Below are 19,266 nucleotides of genomic sequence, written 5' to 3'. Positions count from 1 at the left end.
CGTACATTGATCTATACTATAAGTCAAAGGCTGAATATGAGGTATCAGATACTAATGCGCTGTATCCCAGATTAGAACTTGCAGGAGAAAAATGGCAACAGAGGAAGTATTTTAAGTCACAGAAAAGAAGAGTAATTTAGGGAAAGAAACTGACCTGATGCTATTATTTTAGTCAATGCCTGAAAAAATAAGCCCCCTCAGGAAGAGATAGAGATAGAGAGATAGAGAGAGAGAGATACAGAAACAGACAGACAGACCTGCATAGGCAGATTTACCAGTAATGTCTACCTTAGGAGACTTAGGTAACAGAATACTGATAAATGCTAGGGACATAAGATGAATTTTAAGTATCCACTCTGGATAATAATTACTAAAGAGAAAACCTGGGAGGGGAAAATCACAGATTTGCTGCTCCCAAGGTACCCTGCAGTTATGTGATTAGATCTCTCTAAAAGCAGGATTAGGAGCATAACAAACTTACATAGAATTTCTCCATTAAGAAATGTATTCAATTGGAAATAGATTACCACTGGTCCTGTTGAAAGGAGAAAAAACAAATAAACCAAATTTTCTTCTGGACTGTCTTTCTCCTGTATTGAAGACTTAACATGAAAGTAAGTAAAGGTTTGAATAACAACTTTCCTTGAAGTTGGTATATGATAAAAATATAAACAACGTTTGTAAATAATATTTGCCTCTGAACTTCCTAAGTGACCACAGAGAACATGGTGATTCTGGTTAATTATTCTAACTAAGGCACACCATTAACATTTAGGCTTTAGTTATAAACATATCCTAAAATGCATAGGGATTGAAGTTTCTCCAATCTTAGAAATAAGCTTATTCAAATAAGATTATTGTACTAGATATTGCGCTGTTATTTAAAAATACTGGTCAGGTACTTAAGCTAGCATCACTTATGCCTCTGTTGTCCTGTTTTGCAGAATTACATTACACATCTGTCAATAAGTGTAAATTGCTTCCTATGGTGGAAAGGCTTAAGACCAACAACTGTTGACCAGTTGAGCAGAAGCCTGTTGGAGGACATTCAAGTGTTTATTACCCAAAGGCCGCATAACTATCCACCTATCTACCTACTCATGAATCAGAATTTTTAAAATATCTACTGTGTTCAATGTGTTAACTTTTAGTTTGTCAACTTACATGCTTCTTTAACTTTATGACACATCACTTAAACCCAATAGTTTGTCATGGACACTTCATCTTGATAAAAGGGAGATAAATTACAATCTAGGGTTTCCACAGAAATTATACCTGAGGAGTCAAGAACTTGTGGCTCTCCCTGTTGCATTAATAAAATCTTTTGTTTAAAGATTTATTACTTTCATTTTAAATTACGTGATGTGTCTGGGAATGTGCATGAGAATGCAGGTGCCTGCAGAGGCTAGAGGCACATGATCCCTCAGAGCTAGAGTTACAGGTGATTGTGAGTGCCTGATGTGGGTGCTGGGAACCAAAGCTGGGTCCTCTGCAAGAACAGCATGTGTTCTTAATCACCACTGGGCCATCTCTCCAGCCCTGCATTAATAAAATCTTAATCAAAACTAGTTTATCCACTAGCATTTCATTTCCAGCATTTTTAAATTTAAAAAACTTTTATTGTGTGTGTGCATGAGCAAATGGGCGCAGAGGGATGTGTGTGTCATTGCATGGGTGTGGAGGTCAGAAGACACCCTTCAGGAGTCAGTTCTTTCCTTTTACCACGGGTTCCTGGGATTGAACTCAAGTCATCAAGATTGTGCAGAAAGTACTTTTTTTACCTACTGAGCTGTGACATTTGTAGAAAGTACTAATACATTTTAATATTGCCTCAGTATTTTTTTTAGAAGTCAAAACAGGACAAATTAAGCAACAGAATTTGCAGATGACTAAAACAATAAAAATATGAGTGGAACCTTTTCATTGTTATTGGATGCATCAAGCAGTAGTTGCAGATTAACAGAATGAGTTCTAGAGTTCAGATTCCCACTCCACCATTTAACTAGGCTATAAAACATTCAGTTATTTATTGCCTCTAATTTTCAATTTATTCCTCTGTAAAGTAGAGCTATCAATGCTTCTTTGAGTTGCTTTGAGGAGTAAAGATTACTATATATTCATAACAGGTGACTGGCACCTAGAGTTTATTTTAAAGGTATATTTGTTTTTATTAGTTTCATTTTCTTCTCAAATGAAATGATTTTAAACAGTTTAAAAATTCGTTGCTTAAAAACATAAATTGGCAATATCTTTGATTTGGGCCTTTATTGGTTATAAATTTGTCTAATAAAGTAGATTCTAGTATTCACAAGAGACCAACAAAAATTTTAAGAGAATTATATTGGCAGATACACCGCAAGCTTGGGCTTAAAGGTTAGGTTACAAAAGAAAAAGATGCTTCTGAATTCTCAAAAGTTCCTTAGGAAGAAGCAGGTAGAGAAAATTGTAAACATAGTATCTTTCAAGAAAAAGGAAGGATGATTCAGACAGTGGAACCAAGAGCCAAGAGTCATGGTGATACATTCCAGTAGACTGAATCCTCACCAAGACACTTCTAAATGCTTATCCTGATAGATTTCATGATTACTTTCAGTCAGGGATTCTTTGGTACTCATTTTCCCCCAAACTCCAAAATTTTCTGGTTTTGAACAGGAATGTCTATAATAGTTTCTTTATGCCTATACCAAGACTGGGTCTATGGGGGGTTGGGGGGCAGGTAACTTGATTCTTTATAGTTAATAGAAATAGAAAAACTATACACAATGAGTTCTAGCTAAGAAACTACTCCCTGAGGAGGATTATCTGCCCCTAGACCAAATTTAGATGAGATTCTGGATTCAAGCCTCTGCATATGAATGCCAAGCTGGCTTGCGGCTATCTGGACATGGAGAGACTGCTACCTTAGACAGCAGGGGTCCCCAACAGTGGTTAAGAGCACTTGCTGCTCTTGCAGAGGACCTACATTTGGGTCTCAGCTCCCATATGGTAGCTAAGAATCATCAGTAACTCCAGTTCCAGGGCGGATTCAATTCCCTCTTCTGGCCACCTCCAACACTGCACACATGCGGCGTGCTTACATACATGTAGGCAAAATACTCATACACATAATAAGTAGAGAAATGACCATTATATGCCTGTCGTACCCCATTATTTAAGTATCCAAGGCATAAATAAGATTAATACATTTAACTTAATTTACAAAAGGAAACACAAGTATAAAAATGAAATAATATACTCAAAGTTATGATGTCCTCAGTGTGGGAAATACTATGAAACACATACTCTGGCATAGGAACGTAGTTGAGTACTTCTTTCATTTAAATGCTCGATTTTCACTGAAGACCCTTTTTGAAGCATTTCCTCAAGAAATGTCAGTATTTTACAGTTTTGACCAAAATTTAATTATGATTTTATTCTTTCAATTACTTTCTAGTATATTTCAGAATAATCATTTGATAAATTAGTTCTCAAATATGTGTGTTCTTTTGAGTAGAAAATAAATGAATTTGATATAAATAACTAACGTGTCCTCGTATTTAGAAACAGAAAATCAGCTTTGAGTGCAGTAAGGCCCTGAATATGTACTCCCTCATCATCCTCTCTCTGGTAAATCTCTGCTCCATATAAAAAGGGTTTCTTTAAATTGGGCATTATACTTTTAAAATTCCTCAAACTTTGCACTGCTTTTGTAACTTGTATTTCAAACTTTCATCAAGGTCCTTGGTATGGGAAAATACTCAGAATGGAATTCCCCTTTGGCTTTAGAGTCAACTCCTGTGATTAATTTACAATGACACATAACAAGAATGATTTACCAGGCCACTTCAGGCAGCTTGATGCCCTGTGCTTATTTTAGTACCTAAGTTGGAAACCTAATACAATCCTAACCTCGATACCATGTGCCTCTGTTTGCTAACTTTGCTTTAAGAGTCTTATAATCTTCACTATGAATAAGCTGATAAATTCATTTGGCATCTGAAATCAAGCTATCCTTTCATTTTCCACCCCTTACATGTGACCAGTGCAATTTCACTAAAGCTTTGGAAGAAAATTAACAAATCACTTCAAAATGATTTAAGTCTAGATATTGCTGTGAAGACAAATTTTTAATTTAAGTGCAATTTAAAATCCAGTTGAAAAAAGAAAATCCACTTTAAAATATATTTTATTATTTATATTTTTGTGTGTATGAGTGTAATGCCTGCATGTAGGTAGGTGTACCTGTGGTCCTTCAGTGCCTGAGTTGGTCAGAAGAGGGCACTGGATCCCTTGGAACTGGAGTTACAGGTGGTTCTTAGCTGCCGTGTGGGTGCTGGGAACTGAACCCAGGTCCTCTGCAAGAGCAGTCAGTGCTCTTAACCACTTGAGCCATCTATCCAGCCCTATAATCCACTTTTAATCTAGTTGATTTGGGGTGTGCACACATACATGTACCTCATGAGATATATTACCATTAGGCTGCCGAAGCACAGTACTTAACAAAATCCTGAAGTCTTTCTATATTGTTGTGAATGTGATGGTATGCAACAGAAAAAGAAAATGTGTACATGGATATACCTAACTTATTTCCTGGTTCTTTTAACTTGAGTCATACCTCTCCTTTCTTCTCAGATAGTCAGTCTTAACTGTAGACTGACTCAGTAGAATTGCTGGTCTTCCTTTAGAAGCCTTACACCCAGAAAACACACAAAGATAGTATGTGCTCAACAACCGAAACAACACTACTTGCTATTAAAGCTTTGCATACAAATCTAGAAACTGAATGTTCATTTCTCCTTTAAGCAGATGGTCACTCCTCCTCCACCCCTTCTTTTACCTAAAAGTAGTTTGAGCTGTCTCCTACCTCATTATATGAAGGATTCCAAAAAGGAAGAAAAATTACAGGTTCATAATTACTTCAACTCACAGGACTCTGCAGAATCTGAGTAACTCGCTTCCTCTGCTCCATCATATTGAAGTCTTGTCGTAGATCAGGAGACATGTTCCTTTCTCGAAGATATTCTGGATCATTTTCATTGATCCGGTCAAAATATCTCTCTTTGTGCGGCATGCTAGGAGGAGGAGGAGTAGTGATCACAGCTTGGCTGGTATCTGAACTCATGTTTCAAGTTCTGTTCTCTAAAATAAACACAAAGACAGGAGGACATTTATTACAAATTCCTTATTAAAATAAAAGTTTATGTGAACTTTTGGACTACCTAGAACATTCATTAACAAGTAGCTTCATGGAGAGGGGGATTACTTGAGGGGATGGCCCACTGGTAGAGAGAATTTTCCTAGCACACTCATGGCCCTGGTTTAGATCCCTAGCACTCAAAACAAAAATTTTTTTAAAGAAAGCAGCTTCTCCAAAAATATTACAAAACCTTTTAATTCAGGAAAAAAATATCTTAACTATGTGTGGTAGCACAGGCCTACAATTCAAGCACTTGGACCTTGAAATCAAGACAAGCCTGGCTTACCTGGCCAGACCCTGTCTCAAAGAACAAAAACAAACAAACCACAAAACAGGAAAAGAAAGACAATCTTAGATCATAATGCTAAGTTAGAAATAGTTATTTTCATAGCTAATGGAAACTTATGGTACAAATACTGAATTTTTGATAGAAGCAATGATCAAAATATCCAAAACTAAAATGTCACCAATGATGGTATGCTGGTTTGAATGAAAATGTCCCTCACAGGCTCCAAGTATTTAGACATTTTGTCCCCAGTTGGTGGCGCTGTTTTGGGAGGTCTTAGAAGGTGTGGCTATGCTGGAGGAAGCATGTCACTAGGGGTGGGCTTAGAGAGTTCTTAAGTCTTGCTGGATCACCAGTTGCTCTATTGCTTCCTGTGCCTGCTTGAAGATGTAGAGCCTGGCTTCTGCTCCTGCTCTAGCCACCTCCTGCCACGATGCATCCCCACCGAGACAGACTGTAGGCTCAAATAAACTCTTCCTTCTGTAAGCTGCTTTGGTCAGTGTTTCTATCACAGCAACAGGAAAGTAACTAATAGAGATGGCAAGTTTTTATAAGCAGTAAAGTACCATCAGTGGATTTCTCTGACTCATGCTTTTATGTCAGACCAGAATTTTGCCCCATTTAATGATCCTTACATTCCACAGAGTATAAAATGTACTGACACATGAAAGAGACAACAAATTTTTTTCAAATTATTCAACTTCCCAAGAGAACGTCAGAGTTGCAAAGGATGCCAGACTATATAACTTCCACAGATGGCATTTTAATTCCAAGTAAGAAACAATAAAAACATCTTCAAAGGTCACATGAATAGTTATGACTCACTTAACTGTTATAATTATTACTAATACAGAGGATAGCTCTTGACTTAATACTATCAAGACAAATTTATTTGGGTTTTACTAGTGCTGGAACCAACTATAACTAGATCAGTAGGACAGTCACTTAACTTTGCTCTTCAATTTTGGATCCAATGTGTCAGAGGCTACTTCAGTGCTCCTCAAACTGTCCAAGAAAGACTTTTTCCAATTCTCTACAGAGTGATATAATAAAATACAAAATAATGTACTTACATATAAAAGTACAAGAAAAATTTATAAATGTTTGTTGTTACATTGTGAACTTGTTACAGACTGAAGGAAGAAACAGGAAAGGATGCCTTATTGGGTAAAGGCTTTGAGTAATGAGAAAATTCTGGATCAAGATAGTGGTAGTGATTATATAACACTGCAAATGTACCTAATGCCATGGTAATTGTGCACTTATTAGTTAAAACAGTAAATTTTACCACAATTTTAAACAGCTTCAAATAGAATACCAATTTAAATGTAAAGTTACAAAATTTTTTTGGAGGGGGTGTACTAAAGACTGAACCTATAGCCTTGTACAGACTAGGTATGGTGGTTTGAATGGGAATGTCTTCCATAGGCTCCAAGTATTTTGGACATTTTGTCTCCAGTTGGTAGTGCTGTTTTGGGAGGTTTTAGAAGGTGTCACCATGTTGGAGGAAGCACATCACTGGGGGTGGGCTTAGAGAGTTCTTTTTAAAAAATATATATTTATTATTTTTATTTTATGTGTATAAGTGTATTGCCTGCATGTATGTGAGTGCACCCATGTCATGCAATACATTGGAGGTCAGAAGAGGGCTTCGGATTCCCCTGGAACTGGAGTTAAGGATGGTTCATGGCTGCCATGTGGGTACTGGGAATTGAACCTGGGTCCTCTGCAAGAGGGCTTAGAGAGTTCTTAAGCCTTGCTGGATCTTGAGTAGCTCTCTTGCTTCCTGTGCTTGCTTGAAGATGTTGAGAGCTTAGCTTCAGCTCCTTCTCCAGCCATCTCCGCCTCCATGCCTCCCCACCATGATGGACTGACTCTTGCCCCTTTGGAACCATAAGCTAAATAAACTCTTCCTCTTATAAGTTCCCTTGGTCATGGTGTTTCTATCACAGCAACAAAAAAGTAACTAAAACAATAGGTAAGTACTCTACCACTGAGCTATATCCTTATTCCTAAACCTATGAAACTTTTACCAAAACAAATACATAAACGAAAAAGAATCAAACAAATTTTCAGGATCTAGAGCAAGACAGAATTCTTTAATATCAAAACCATGAATTGGACTCTATCAAAATTTAAAATGTTTGTTTGCAAAATATACTGTTAAGAGAATAAAGAGACAAGATATAGACCATGAGGAAATTGCATATCTAATAAAGTTAGACTATGTACAGAATATATAATAAACTCCTAAAAGTTAATAGTAAACAAACAAATACTTCAGTTAGAACTGGACAAGACACAGACATTTCACCAAAGTGGAGATACATGTAACAAGTGTGCACACGAGAAAATGTCTGATATCACTCACTAGTCATTGAGGAAACAGACTAAAACCACAACGATTTATCACTACATAAGTTTCACAATGGTTAAAATAAAAATAGTGACAACTCCAAATGCTGGAAAGATGTAAAGAAACCAGATTCCTCATACATTGTTAGTAGGAATGCAAATGGTACAGTTGTTGTGGCAAATGGTTTGATATTTTCCTGAAAAACACATATGCAACTTTTGCATACCATAGCAATTATAATCCTGGGCATTTATCCCAGATAAAGAAAACCAGTTCATACAAAAGTCTATATACAAATTTTTATAGCATCTTTATTTATAAGCAGCTCTGAACAGGAAACAATCTACATGTTCTTCACCATATGAATGGCTAAAACATGATATATCCAAATACTACCTGGCAAAAATAGGATGAATTACATGTGTGTGTGTGTGTGTGTGTGTGTGTGTGTGTGACAGCCTGAGTAAATCACCAGTATATATATATATGGCAAGTGAAAAAAATAATCCCCATATAGACCTACTGTTCCTAAAGGAAGGTGGCTCATACATGGCCTTAGGTGAGGTTTACTGTTTTTATGCCAATAACTCAGGTGTAAAAAGTTTTCCTGGGCCTCTGGTAACATTCCTCCTAGCCTTTACGGTGGGCCCATGCCTCCTAAATTGCCTAACTGGATAGATCAAGAGGTGCCCAAATGCCATCAAAATTAGCGTTCTAAGAACCCAACATGAGCCTCAAAATCAAAACAAGTCAAAGATTTGACTTATGTCCCTGAGCCAGTGGGGAATGTAATACCCTGAGCACCTCCATTTTATGTAAGTTTAACTGGTCAATCATCTGGCCACTCCTAGGAAGGCGGGTTATACTAAATAGATGGGCGGAATACTTAGTGCATTAATGAGATAGCAACTTTTTCCTGCCCGTAATCTTGCCTATGGGTGCAGAACTTCCTAGCCACAGCCATGTAGTCACGGAAGTATAATTTCCCTTTTTCTTCTTCATGCCTTTCTTACTAAACATGCTTTCCTTAAGGCTTTGGGCTACCCCTGGCATCTTGCATTTCTTTACTTTTTCTCTAAAGCTTCCTTCTCCCAGCCATGCGGCTGCCAGTCAGCCATGTGTCTGACCCCCCCAGTCAGGTTCCATGGCTTTCCTTCTTCCTACCATTCACCTCCTCAGGGCAGCTGCCAAAATTACCAGCTTGCCTTCCCTGAGGATTTCTTTTTCTTTTGGCTTTGTGGTAGATTTTTTTAATAGCTACAAGAATTCTTCCCAAACTTCTTTGCAATGGAACTTTGCTACTCACTCCATTAGGGAACGAAGACTATTTCCCTACCTCCTGAATCTGGTTTCAAACTTCTGTGACCATCTTTGATTAAAAGAATGTGGCAGAAGTGACATTATATAACTTCCAGGTTAGACCTCTGAGATTCTTAAGAGTTGCAATGCTACAAAGAAATCCATTAGGAAAATCATGAAGAGAGAGACTGCTACCAATAAAAGCTAACTCCATAGAGATTCCACTAGTACACACAGCAACATGAACCCACGTGAAAACATGTTCTGCCAATATAGAAAAATTCCAAGTTGCTGGGACACAAAGCTTTGAGATGTTTTTTGGTTTTGTTTTGTTTTCTCCCTTGATGATAACTGGGGATGAACCCAGGGCCTTGCATATGCTAAGCAAGCACTGTACCACTGAGCTATATTCACAGTCCTTTTAACTTTTATTTCTGTATTTCAAACAGAGAAGATCTCACTAAGTTGCCTAGGCTGACCTTGAACTTGCAATCTCCTTGCCTCAGCCTCCAAAATAATTGAGATTATAGGTGTGTACTACTGCACCTGACCCTGTTTTTCTTTTAAACATAGCCAAAGAGTGCTAAAATATAAATATAAATTGGGGCCCAGAAGTGGGGTGCTGTATTTAACAAAACCTGAAACCATGTGGCTTTGGAGTTATGAGTGGGAAGTATATAAGTAGAGGCTGATAAGTCAGCAGACCTTTACTTTGGGCTGAAGAAAGAATGATGCTACCTAGTGATGGCACAACTGGCAAGGTCATGCTAGTTCACTAGAAAACAAGAAAACACACTTAAAAATATGATCTGGCTAAGGAGATTTCCAAGCAGAATGCTTAATCATGTGAGATTTATTCTAAAAACATTTATTTTGATGTAGTTATATATAAGAAATAATACAGACATCCCTTATGTTCTTTTCCACTTTGTTCAATGGCAATACTTGGCAAAGCTACATTACAGCATCACAACCAGGATGGTGACAGTGACACGATTAAGGCAAGATTGTTTTCATAACAGAAAATACTCATGCTGCTTTTAACAGTAAGGTTCCCTTCTCTCCTTTAATCAGTAGCAAAACTCATCTATGGATTATTCCTATAATTTTGCTACTTAAAGAGTATCGTATACCTAAAACCATGCAGTGCATAATCTTTGAAACAGTCTTTCTTTCACTTAGCATGATTCAACAAAGATCTATTGAGGCTGTTCCTGTATCAATAGTTCACTCTTCAGTGATAAGGCTATATTGTCATTTGTTTAATCATTCACCTGCTGAATGATTAAATATGATGAAATAACTCTAGGTTATTTCTAGTCTTTGGCTAGTATTATAGTATTACTTTTCAAATAACCAACAAGTACAAATAATTCAAACATATATCATCTAATAATAGATAAAAAGAAATGAAAGCTGGGTGTGGTGGCACATGCCTATAATCCCAGCACTGGAGAGTCTGAGGCCGGGAGATTGCTATAAGGTCCAGGCCAGTCTGGGCTACAAAGCAAAATCTGCCTTTGAAAAAAAATGGCAAAAGAGGGAGGAGGGCTCAAGTAGATAGGAATGCTTGCAGTACAAACATGAAGATCTGTGTTAAAATCTTCAGCACTCATATAAAAAGTCAGGCACATATACCTGTAACCCTAGCATTTGTGGGGTGATGGGAGGTATGGAGGAGACAGGAGGATCTATGGGGCTTGGTGACTCAAAGCCCAGATCTAGGTTCAATAAGAAACCCTGAATCAAGGGTTAAAGGTGGAGAGTGATAGAACAGGACACTCAACTTCCTCTCTGGCCTCCATGTGCCACAGGAGCATACACACACACACACACACACACACACACACACATATCTGTGAGACACTGCACATGCACACACCCCTAACATATGTACACAAAACCAACAGAAAAAATGAAGTACTAATATATTCTAAAATAGAATGAATCATGAAACATTATGAAAAGTGAAAGAAGCCAGTCACTACAGACCTCACAGTTATATGAAATGTTCAGAACAGATATACTTGGAGAGGCAGATCAGGGATTACTGGTTCAAGGTTGGGGGAAAATGAGTGTGGCTGGTAGTGAGATTTCTTTTGTGAAATGATGAAAATGTAACTGTACAGTTCTGTGAATATATTAAAATCTGGGCTGAGGATACAGCTCAGTTGGCAGGGTGCTTGCCCAGCATGTAGGAAGTCCTGGGCTTATCTCTGGCACCATATGGACTAGTGTAGTGGCACAAGCCTGAAATCCTAGCACTTGAGAAGTGGAGGCAGGATGATTGGCAGGACTTGAAGTTCAAGGTCGTCTTGGGTTACCTTGCAAGTTCAAGGCTAGTCTGGAATAGCTGAGACCCTGTCTGAAAAATAGAATACATAACCATCCATCAAATCATATACTTTTTTTTCTCTCCAGTCTTTTTGAGACAGGGTCTCCTTGTAGTCCCAGCTGGCCTTGAACTCACAGAGATCTGCCTGCCTCTGCCTCCTGAGCGCTGGAATTAAAGGTATGCACCACCACACCCAATAAATCACATACTTTAAATAGGAAAATTTTATGATGTATGATTTACAACTCTATAAGGTTATTACCTTAAAAATCCTACTAGAGAGGCTCCTGACCATCTTACAAATTTGGAGATAGGAACCATTTATAGAGTCCCCACAATGGCAAGGTGCTCCATAATTGAACTGAATTACTTATAGCATGACTCCTAATCAATCTGGTTTATATTGTATCTAGGTTAGGAATGTTAGAAGTAATTTTGGGGGCCTGGAGAAATGGTTCAGCAGTTAAGAGCACTGGCTGCTCTTGTAGAGGACCCAGGTTCAATTCCTAGCACTCACACGGCAGCTAACAATTGTACATAAGAGTTCCATGGGATCTGGTGCCTTCTTCTGACCTCCATAGACACTGCACAACACAGGTGTGCTTACACATGCAGGCAATAACTTATACATACAAAATATTTTTTTAAAAAGCAATTTTTCTTTGGTGCTTGGATGGAATATTTTGTTAGGTCCATTTCATTTAAGAAGTCATTTAATTCGGATGTCTGTTTATCCTTTGTCCAGATGACCTGTCTATTGAAGACAGTGGGGTATTAAAGTCACTTACTATTACTAAGTTGGGGTTAATCTCTGTTTTATAGCCCTGGAGTACTGTTTTTATGAAATTGGGTGCTTCAGCATTTGGTGCATATATGTTCATGATTGTAATATCTTCTTGGTCAATTGTTCCTTTGATTAGAATGAAGTAACCTTCTTTATCTTTTCTGATGTTTTAATTTGAAGTCTATTTTGTCAGATATTATAATTGCAACATTTCATGCTTCTTAGGGCCTTAATGGTCCATCAGTCTAGTATGCACAAATAGATGTAGGAATGAGGTAACTGTATAATGGTAGTTTGACCTAATAGCAAAAAAAAAAAGTCTTCCCTAAGTACTAAGTTATTAAAGATTAAGAAATGCCCACTAACATTTAGCCAATACTTATGACTTTTTACTTAAATTCTTTAAAGACATAGAAGCAAAAATCAACTCAAATGTGGTTTTCTAAATTCCATAACCTAGCATCCTCAGGTCTCCTAGACCAAGCCTCTCCCACTATGCCATATCACGTTCTTGTAGACTTGACTTTTATGTACTGCTCTTTTTTTCTGTTACCTAGTAGGACACAGGAAAGAGCTTCATAAGGATGAGCAGTATTAGGAGATGGGTGGACTAGGAAGAGTATTACAGGCAATAATAAATGTCATAAAAGGTAATAGAACACTCCACACAATTCTGAATTCCAAGCAAAAAAGAAAAAAAAATATGTAAACTCAGGGGTCTTTAGCTGAAAAGTATCTAAAAAGAAGACCAGACAAGCACAGCTCAGTATTTTAGGAGTTGTAGCTGTGAACCTTATAGATAACTACTATGTATCATTTGTAGGCTATCAAAAAAATTTGTGCCCTGGTTAGACAGAACTTATATTCAAGCTTTACTTTAATCTCTAAAACTAAGTATCAGTTTGAAAGTGTTGAGGCTTTATTTATTATGAAATAAACCACAGGAAAAGACTATCTTAGGATTGAAAGAGTTAAGACAAGTACAACACACCAAATAAATAAGGGGCGATAGGAATGAAGGAAGCCAAGCAGGATGGTGTATGCCTCTCTTCCTAGCACTCAGGAGACAGGGACGATGGGGAGGTTAAGGCCAACCTAGGTCACATACTGAGACCCTGTCTCAAAAAACCAAAAGACATTGGCTTAAGATGGGTACAGAGCCTGGTGTGATGGTTCATACTTGTAATCTCACCACTTGGGAGGCTAAGGCACGTGGCCTGCCTAGCTTAGGTTCCACAGTGAGTTCCAGACCAAATTGTGCTACAGTGTGTTTAAAAGATAAGCAAGGGGCTGGAGAGATGGCTCAGTGGTTAAGAACAATGGTTGTTCTTACAGAAGACCCAGGTTCAAATCTGAGAACCCACATGGCAGCTAACAACTGTCCATAGTTCCAGGGGATCTGACGGCCCCTTCTGTTCTCTGTGGGCACTGCATGACACGGGTGCACTTACCTACATGCAGGCAATACACTCATACACATAAAATAAAAATAATATAATATTTTAAAAAATAAGCAAATAGGGGCTGGCTGCTCTTTCAGGAGACCTGGATTCAAATCCCAGCACCCACATGGCAGCTAACAACTGTCTGAAACTCTAGTTCCAGGGGAACTGATGCCCTCTTCTGTCCTCTAGGGACACTGCATGACACAGGTGCACTTACACACATGTAGGCCTAACAGTCATACATATAAAATAAAAATATATTAAATTTTTTAAATAAGCAAAGGAAAGGAAAAGAAAAAAAGTGGGAAGCAAGATTGGCCAGTGGGTAGAGGTATTTGCACACAGGCCTGACAACTTGATTTAAATTTCAGGATCCTACAAAGTGATTGGAAAGTTGTCTTGTGACCTCCATATGCATGCTTCTGCACACATGTGCACACACGATTTTTAAAAAAATTTTATTTATTATTTTATGTGTATGAGTGTTATGCCTGCATGTAGGTAAATGCACCTGTGTTTTGCAATGCCTGTGGAGGACAGAAGAGGTTGCTGGATCCCCTGGGACTGGAGTTATGGAGGGTTGTTAGCTGCCATGTGGGTGCTGGGATTCGAACCCGGGTCTTCTGCAAGAACAGTCAGCCCCCACATACTTAATTTTTAAAACCACAAAAATAATAAAAGACAGGAATAAAATACTAATGCATACACATACATATCTAAGTTCCAATCCACAATTCATTTTTTTGTAACCATAATTCTCTAGATTCTGTGTTCTATAGAGACAACCTCACAGAGAATTTGGAAATGACTGAGTTAACCCCTCCAAGAGAAAGTTGACAGAAACCAGTGGATTGATGCCTTGATTGTGCATCTCAAACATTTATTTTCTGTTATTTAGTCCCTTGGTATCAGTGAAATTTTAAAAACTGACATCCAGGAAACTATCCACAGTGTGACAATTTTTGATAAATGAGAGGTTTACAAGAGGAGTTGTCACTAGAGATGAGGAGTTTTAAAGAAAGATTCATTACTCAAGATTTTTAGAGACACCTTAAATCTTTGACTCATTGGTATCTGGTAGTTCTCTTGGACTGCAGATCAACTCCCACATACTTTATGAACTTAAGTCTAGTTAATTATTTTGTATAGTGCTGAGTTTCAAAAACTCTTTGATTTTGACATTTTCTTGAATTATGTTTGAGGTCAAATTCACTCTTACCTATTACTGCAATACCCATACTCAGTAAAAGTTTTCCCAAATGAATATTAAAATACAAGAAAACTTAACTTCCCCAACTCCCATTTCACATCTATTTCTTAAGCTGAATTAGTTTTTGTTTCTTGGAGGGTTTTGGCCGAGAACTTCAGTCCGCCTGCCTTCATCTTCCAAATGCTGCAATTAAAAGAATATTGAAGAAATTCCAATTCTATTCAATTTGAAGAAATAAAAATAATCCTACAAAGCACATTACTAAAAATGAGTTGGTACTGTAAAAGAAAATTTACCCCCAAGTCTACAGAACTCATTTGGTACGACTGATTATACTTCTGTTTCATTCCTAAGGTGGTTATTGTGATCAGTGGTCGTGGGGTGGGTGTGGGTGTGAAGGGACCAAAAGTATATAAAGTGTCTTACTTTTAAAAGTGGAGGAAAGGGGGGCTGGAGAGATGGCTCAGTGGTTAAGAACACTGGTTGTTCCTGCAGAAGACCCGGGTTCGAATCCCAGCACCCACATGGCAGCTACAACTGTCCATAACTCCAGTCCCAGGGGATCTGACAGCCTCTTCTGTCCTCCATGGACATTGTACCACATGGGTGGACTTACTTATTACACAGACAATACATGCATACACATAAAATAAAAATAATAAATAAATAAATAAAAGTGGAGGAAAAAAATACACACACAAATTAACACAGGGTATGATTAAATCCCAAGAATTCACTTAGATATATTTCAGATATTTCAGCTAAAGACTTTGGCTTTCGTTACTGTAACTTATAAAACACAGCTGCAAAAGTCAATCCCCAAATTGTAGGTAACTCAATACACTGTCACTGCAAAGGGGTCTGATTTGTACAAGACCTTCCAGCCTTTATATTTTGGTTGGAAAGAGAATTTCTAGATAATCACAACTTAATCTTATTTCTTTTTGGAAATCCTAATGCTGAGTCATAAAAGTGCAACTTATTAAGCATAGGAAATGGTGCCTAAAAATTACTTTCAAAAGCATGTTTTGGTTATAACCTGCCATGACAGAAATCTGATGATGGTTTTAAGTGGAGTCCACAAAAAGATTATTTCTTAACCTCAGAAATTTGTTTCACAAAAGTTGTTTTTCTTTCAAAAATCCTTTTTTCTTCAAATGAGTCGCCCTTTAAAATGAAGTTTTTCTCTAAATTTTTGCTTTAGTATGTATATGTATGTGTTTAACTTCATGACACTGTGGGAGCAAAATACTTTGAATTTTGATATTTTGTACAGGCCTACCATTATGCTGTGGGATAGTCTTTTTTTTTTTTTTCCTCAGGTTAATAGAAATAAAGTCTTTAACCAAGAAACTTAATAGTAGAAAAACAAAACAAGATATTCTTTTTTTTTTTTATTTTTTGGAGACAGGGTCTCCCTGTAGCCCAAGTTGTCCTAGAACTCACTATGTAGACCAGGCTAGCCTCGAATTCACAGAGATCCACCTGCCTCTGCCTCCCAAGTGCTGGGACTACAGGCATGTGCCACCCCCCCCCCAGGCAAACAAGATATTCTTTATAGTAAAGAGATAATATCAGTGTTGTGGTTACTGTAAGAGATATCTTCTTTTGATACTGGGCAGGGCAGTGATCCACAGCTCCCTATCACCCATGCAACCATGAACACAGCCAGTACTCTACAATATACAAGTTACTCTGCTATAATGTTTGGTAGGTTAGGCACGTTCAATGCATTTTCAATTTATGATGGTTTTACTGGGAACACCTACCCTGAGCTGGGTTAACTAGTGCCTCCCATCCCCCGTACCTGCTCCGCTTCATGCACTGAGAACCTCAGAGTATTTGAAAACATTGTATTTGCAGATCAAATGAAAATGAGGTCACGCTGGATTAGGGTGAGCCCTAAATCCAATAACTACTTTCTAATAAGAGGAAGGTGAAAGATTTGAACACAGAGGAGACACATGCAGAAAAAGGGCAAGTGATCATAGAGGCTGAGATGGAATTGGCACAGCTGCAAGCCTAGGAACACCATGCACTGCTAGCAACCTCTGGAAGCCAGGAGGGAGGTATGGCCTAGATTTTCCAGGTACCTCTAGAGGGAACCAATCTGCAAGCACCTTGCACTTCTAGCTTCCAGAACTGTAAGAGAATAAAGTTCTGTTGTTTTCAGCTATCTAGTTTTGAGCTTTATTTATGGTAGCCATAGGAAACCATACTACTCCAGTGGAATTTCCATTCAAGTCTATATTTTAGGAAACATTTTACCATCACAACAATGTGGAGAACATATATTTGCAGAATCAAGGTAAAAATATTTTAAAAATAACAAAAATCATCAAAATACTAACTGGAACAAAACAGTTGATATACATAAGGGCAAAGTAACATACATACTTCCCATGATGGTGTAACTTTTCCTAACTATGATGTTAGACCGAGAATAAAAGTTTCCAAGGAAACTAGGTGGGATAGTGCACACCTTTGATCCCACCACTCAGGACGTAGAGGCAGGCTGACCTCTCTGAGATGGTGGCCAGCCTGCTCTACATAGTGAGTTCTAGGCCAGCTGGGGCTGCAGGAAGGCCTTGTTTCAAAACAAAACAAAACAAAACAAAATATAAAATTTCCAAGGAAATCTAAAGCAAGAAAATATATATTACATTCTGAACAAAAATTTCTTTATAAAACTATGAAGACTCAAAATGAATTGCAATTACAAATACAAGTTGTAACAGGTTTTACTGCTTCTACCATAGCTAAGTTAAAGCAAGTATCACATCATAAAATATCAGTTTTATGGACTGTCTTTTCATTTAAGCAAGGATAGAGTTCAAATACCACTTTTCCAGATTAAATACTTGTCACGTATACACACATGTTGCATATCTTCTGCCCTCTTCTCTACATGTCTGGCATTTAGCATCATGCTTGTCTCTGGTCTCTTCATAGTTTGAGAAACTGTTAAGAAACTGGTCTAGTGCTGCTCGACATCAAGTCAGTCGCTGTTGGATCCCATGCTGATGCCTGACTTTTACTTTATTGGGAAACAGACAAAAGTGCCGCTGAGTTACTAACCTCTGAGCCCCCTTCCTTCTCTTGGGTGGCCTAAATTTCTTATTTTTCAGTTGGGTAACTTCAAATACTCCGGCAATGATGTTCTATGTGAATCCTATTTCCAAGCTCTTTTTCCTTTCCAAAGAAATCTGAAGAAAATATGAGTATATTTACACCTTAAATCATGAACAGGCATTTCTTTATGAAACTCTATGAAGATTTGAGATGAATCTTGGACTTTTCCATCAGCCGCCATTTTTTTCCTGAGGTCATCTGATAGCTCATGCCTTGGCTAATGGTAGTGAATCTTTGATGCCATGTAGAATTTTCCCTGGTATTGCTTCTCTATGTGGATTTCCGTAATTAATACCCTTTGCTCACAATACCATCCCTGTGCTCTGCTTACATGTCTGGGCTTAACATCCCTTTTACTGATGTTCACACAGTTGGGCTCTTTGCTTTAACTGAGAGGCTGCCCTCTTTTGAAGGGTTTATTTACCTGGATTCTAAATCTTTTTTTTTTTTAGCCACTCCTGTTTCTCCCTCTCTTTCTCTCTCCTCTCTCTCTCTCTCTCTCTCTCTCTGTCGTGTGTGCACGCTGGATAGCTTTAGTTGTCAACTTGACACACCTGGTTAGAGGGAACTTCAACTGAGGAGCTTTCACCATTGGATTGGCTTGTAGCCATATCTGTGGGGCATTTTCTTGATTGTTGAGTGATGTGGGTGGTGCCACCCCTGGGCAGGTTGTTTTGTGTTGCATAAAAAAGCAGGCTGGGCACAGACCTGGGGAGCAAGCCAGTAAGCAGCATTCCTCCATGGTCTGTGCTTCAGCTCCTGCCTCTAGGGTCCTGCCCACTGAGCTCTTGCTTTGGCTTCCTTAGATGACGGACTATGAACTAAGCCAAATAAATTTTTTCCTCCCCATGTTGGCTTTAGTCACCATTTTTAACACAGCAATAGAAAACTAAGACAGTGTGTTTTCATTAAGTCACATTGGAATAAAAATGTGGTATAAGGGAAAATGATAACAAAATATCTAACATTTCTTGAGCTCCTACTACTGTTTAGCAGTGCTTTAAGGATGTAGCATGTTTTAATTTACCTAACCCTTATAATCACTCTGAGAGGTGGGTACTGCTATCTCACTTACTGATGAGGAAACAAGCAGGGAAATTACTTACCCAAGGTCACACTCTTGTGCTTGGTTCCAGAATCTAAATTCATTATTAGTACCTATAACACATCTCTAATCTCTTCACCTCCACTGATGTTTCCAAATTTTGGATCATTTTAAACTTAAAACTTGTTAAAGATCTCT

General features: G+C 38.0%; 1 protein-coding gene across 6 annotated transcripts in view; it reads right to left on the bottom strand.

Annotated features, from left to right (window-relative positions):
* Add3 (adducin 3) overlaps window positions 1–19,266 on the bottom strand; it is a 136,975-nt gene that overhangs the window by 33,405 nt on the left and 84,304 nt on the right. For all 6 annotated transcript variants that reach the window (XM_008841755.3, XM_029567651.1, XM_008841756.3 and 3 more), the window contains exon 2: window positions 4,907–5,118. In XM_008841755.3, the coding sequence (XP_008839977.1) occupies window positions 4,907–5,101 (195 nt within the window). In that variant the 5' untranslated portion in view covers window positions 5,102–5,118. The remainder of the gene's footprint in view (window positions 1–4,906; window positions 5,119–19,266) is intronic.

Source organism: Nannospalax galili, unplaced genomic scaffold, assembly GCF_000622305.1.
Source record: "Nannospalax galili isolate Female #2095 unplaced genomic scaffold, S.galili_v1.0 scaffold601, whole genome shotgun sequence".
Classification (NCBI taxonomy): Eukaryota; Metazoa; Chordata; class Mammalia; order Rodentia; family Spalacidae; genus Nannospalax; species Nannospalax galili.
This window is presented reverse-complemented; position numbering and strand designations above follow the sequence as displayed.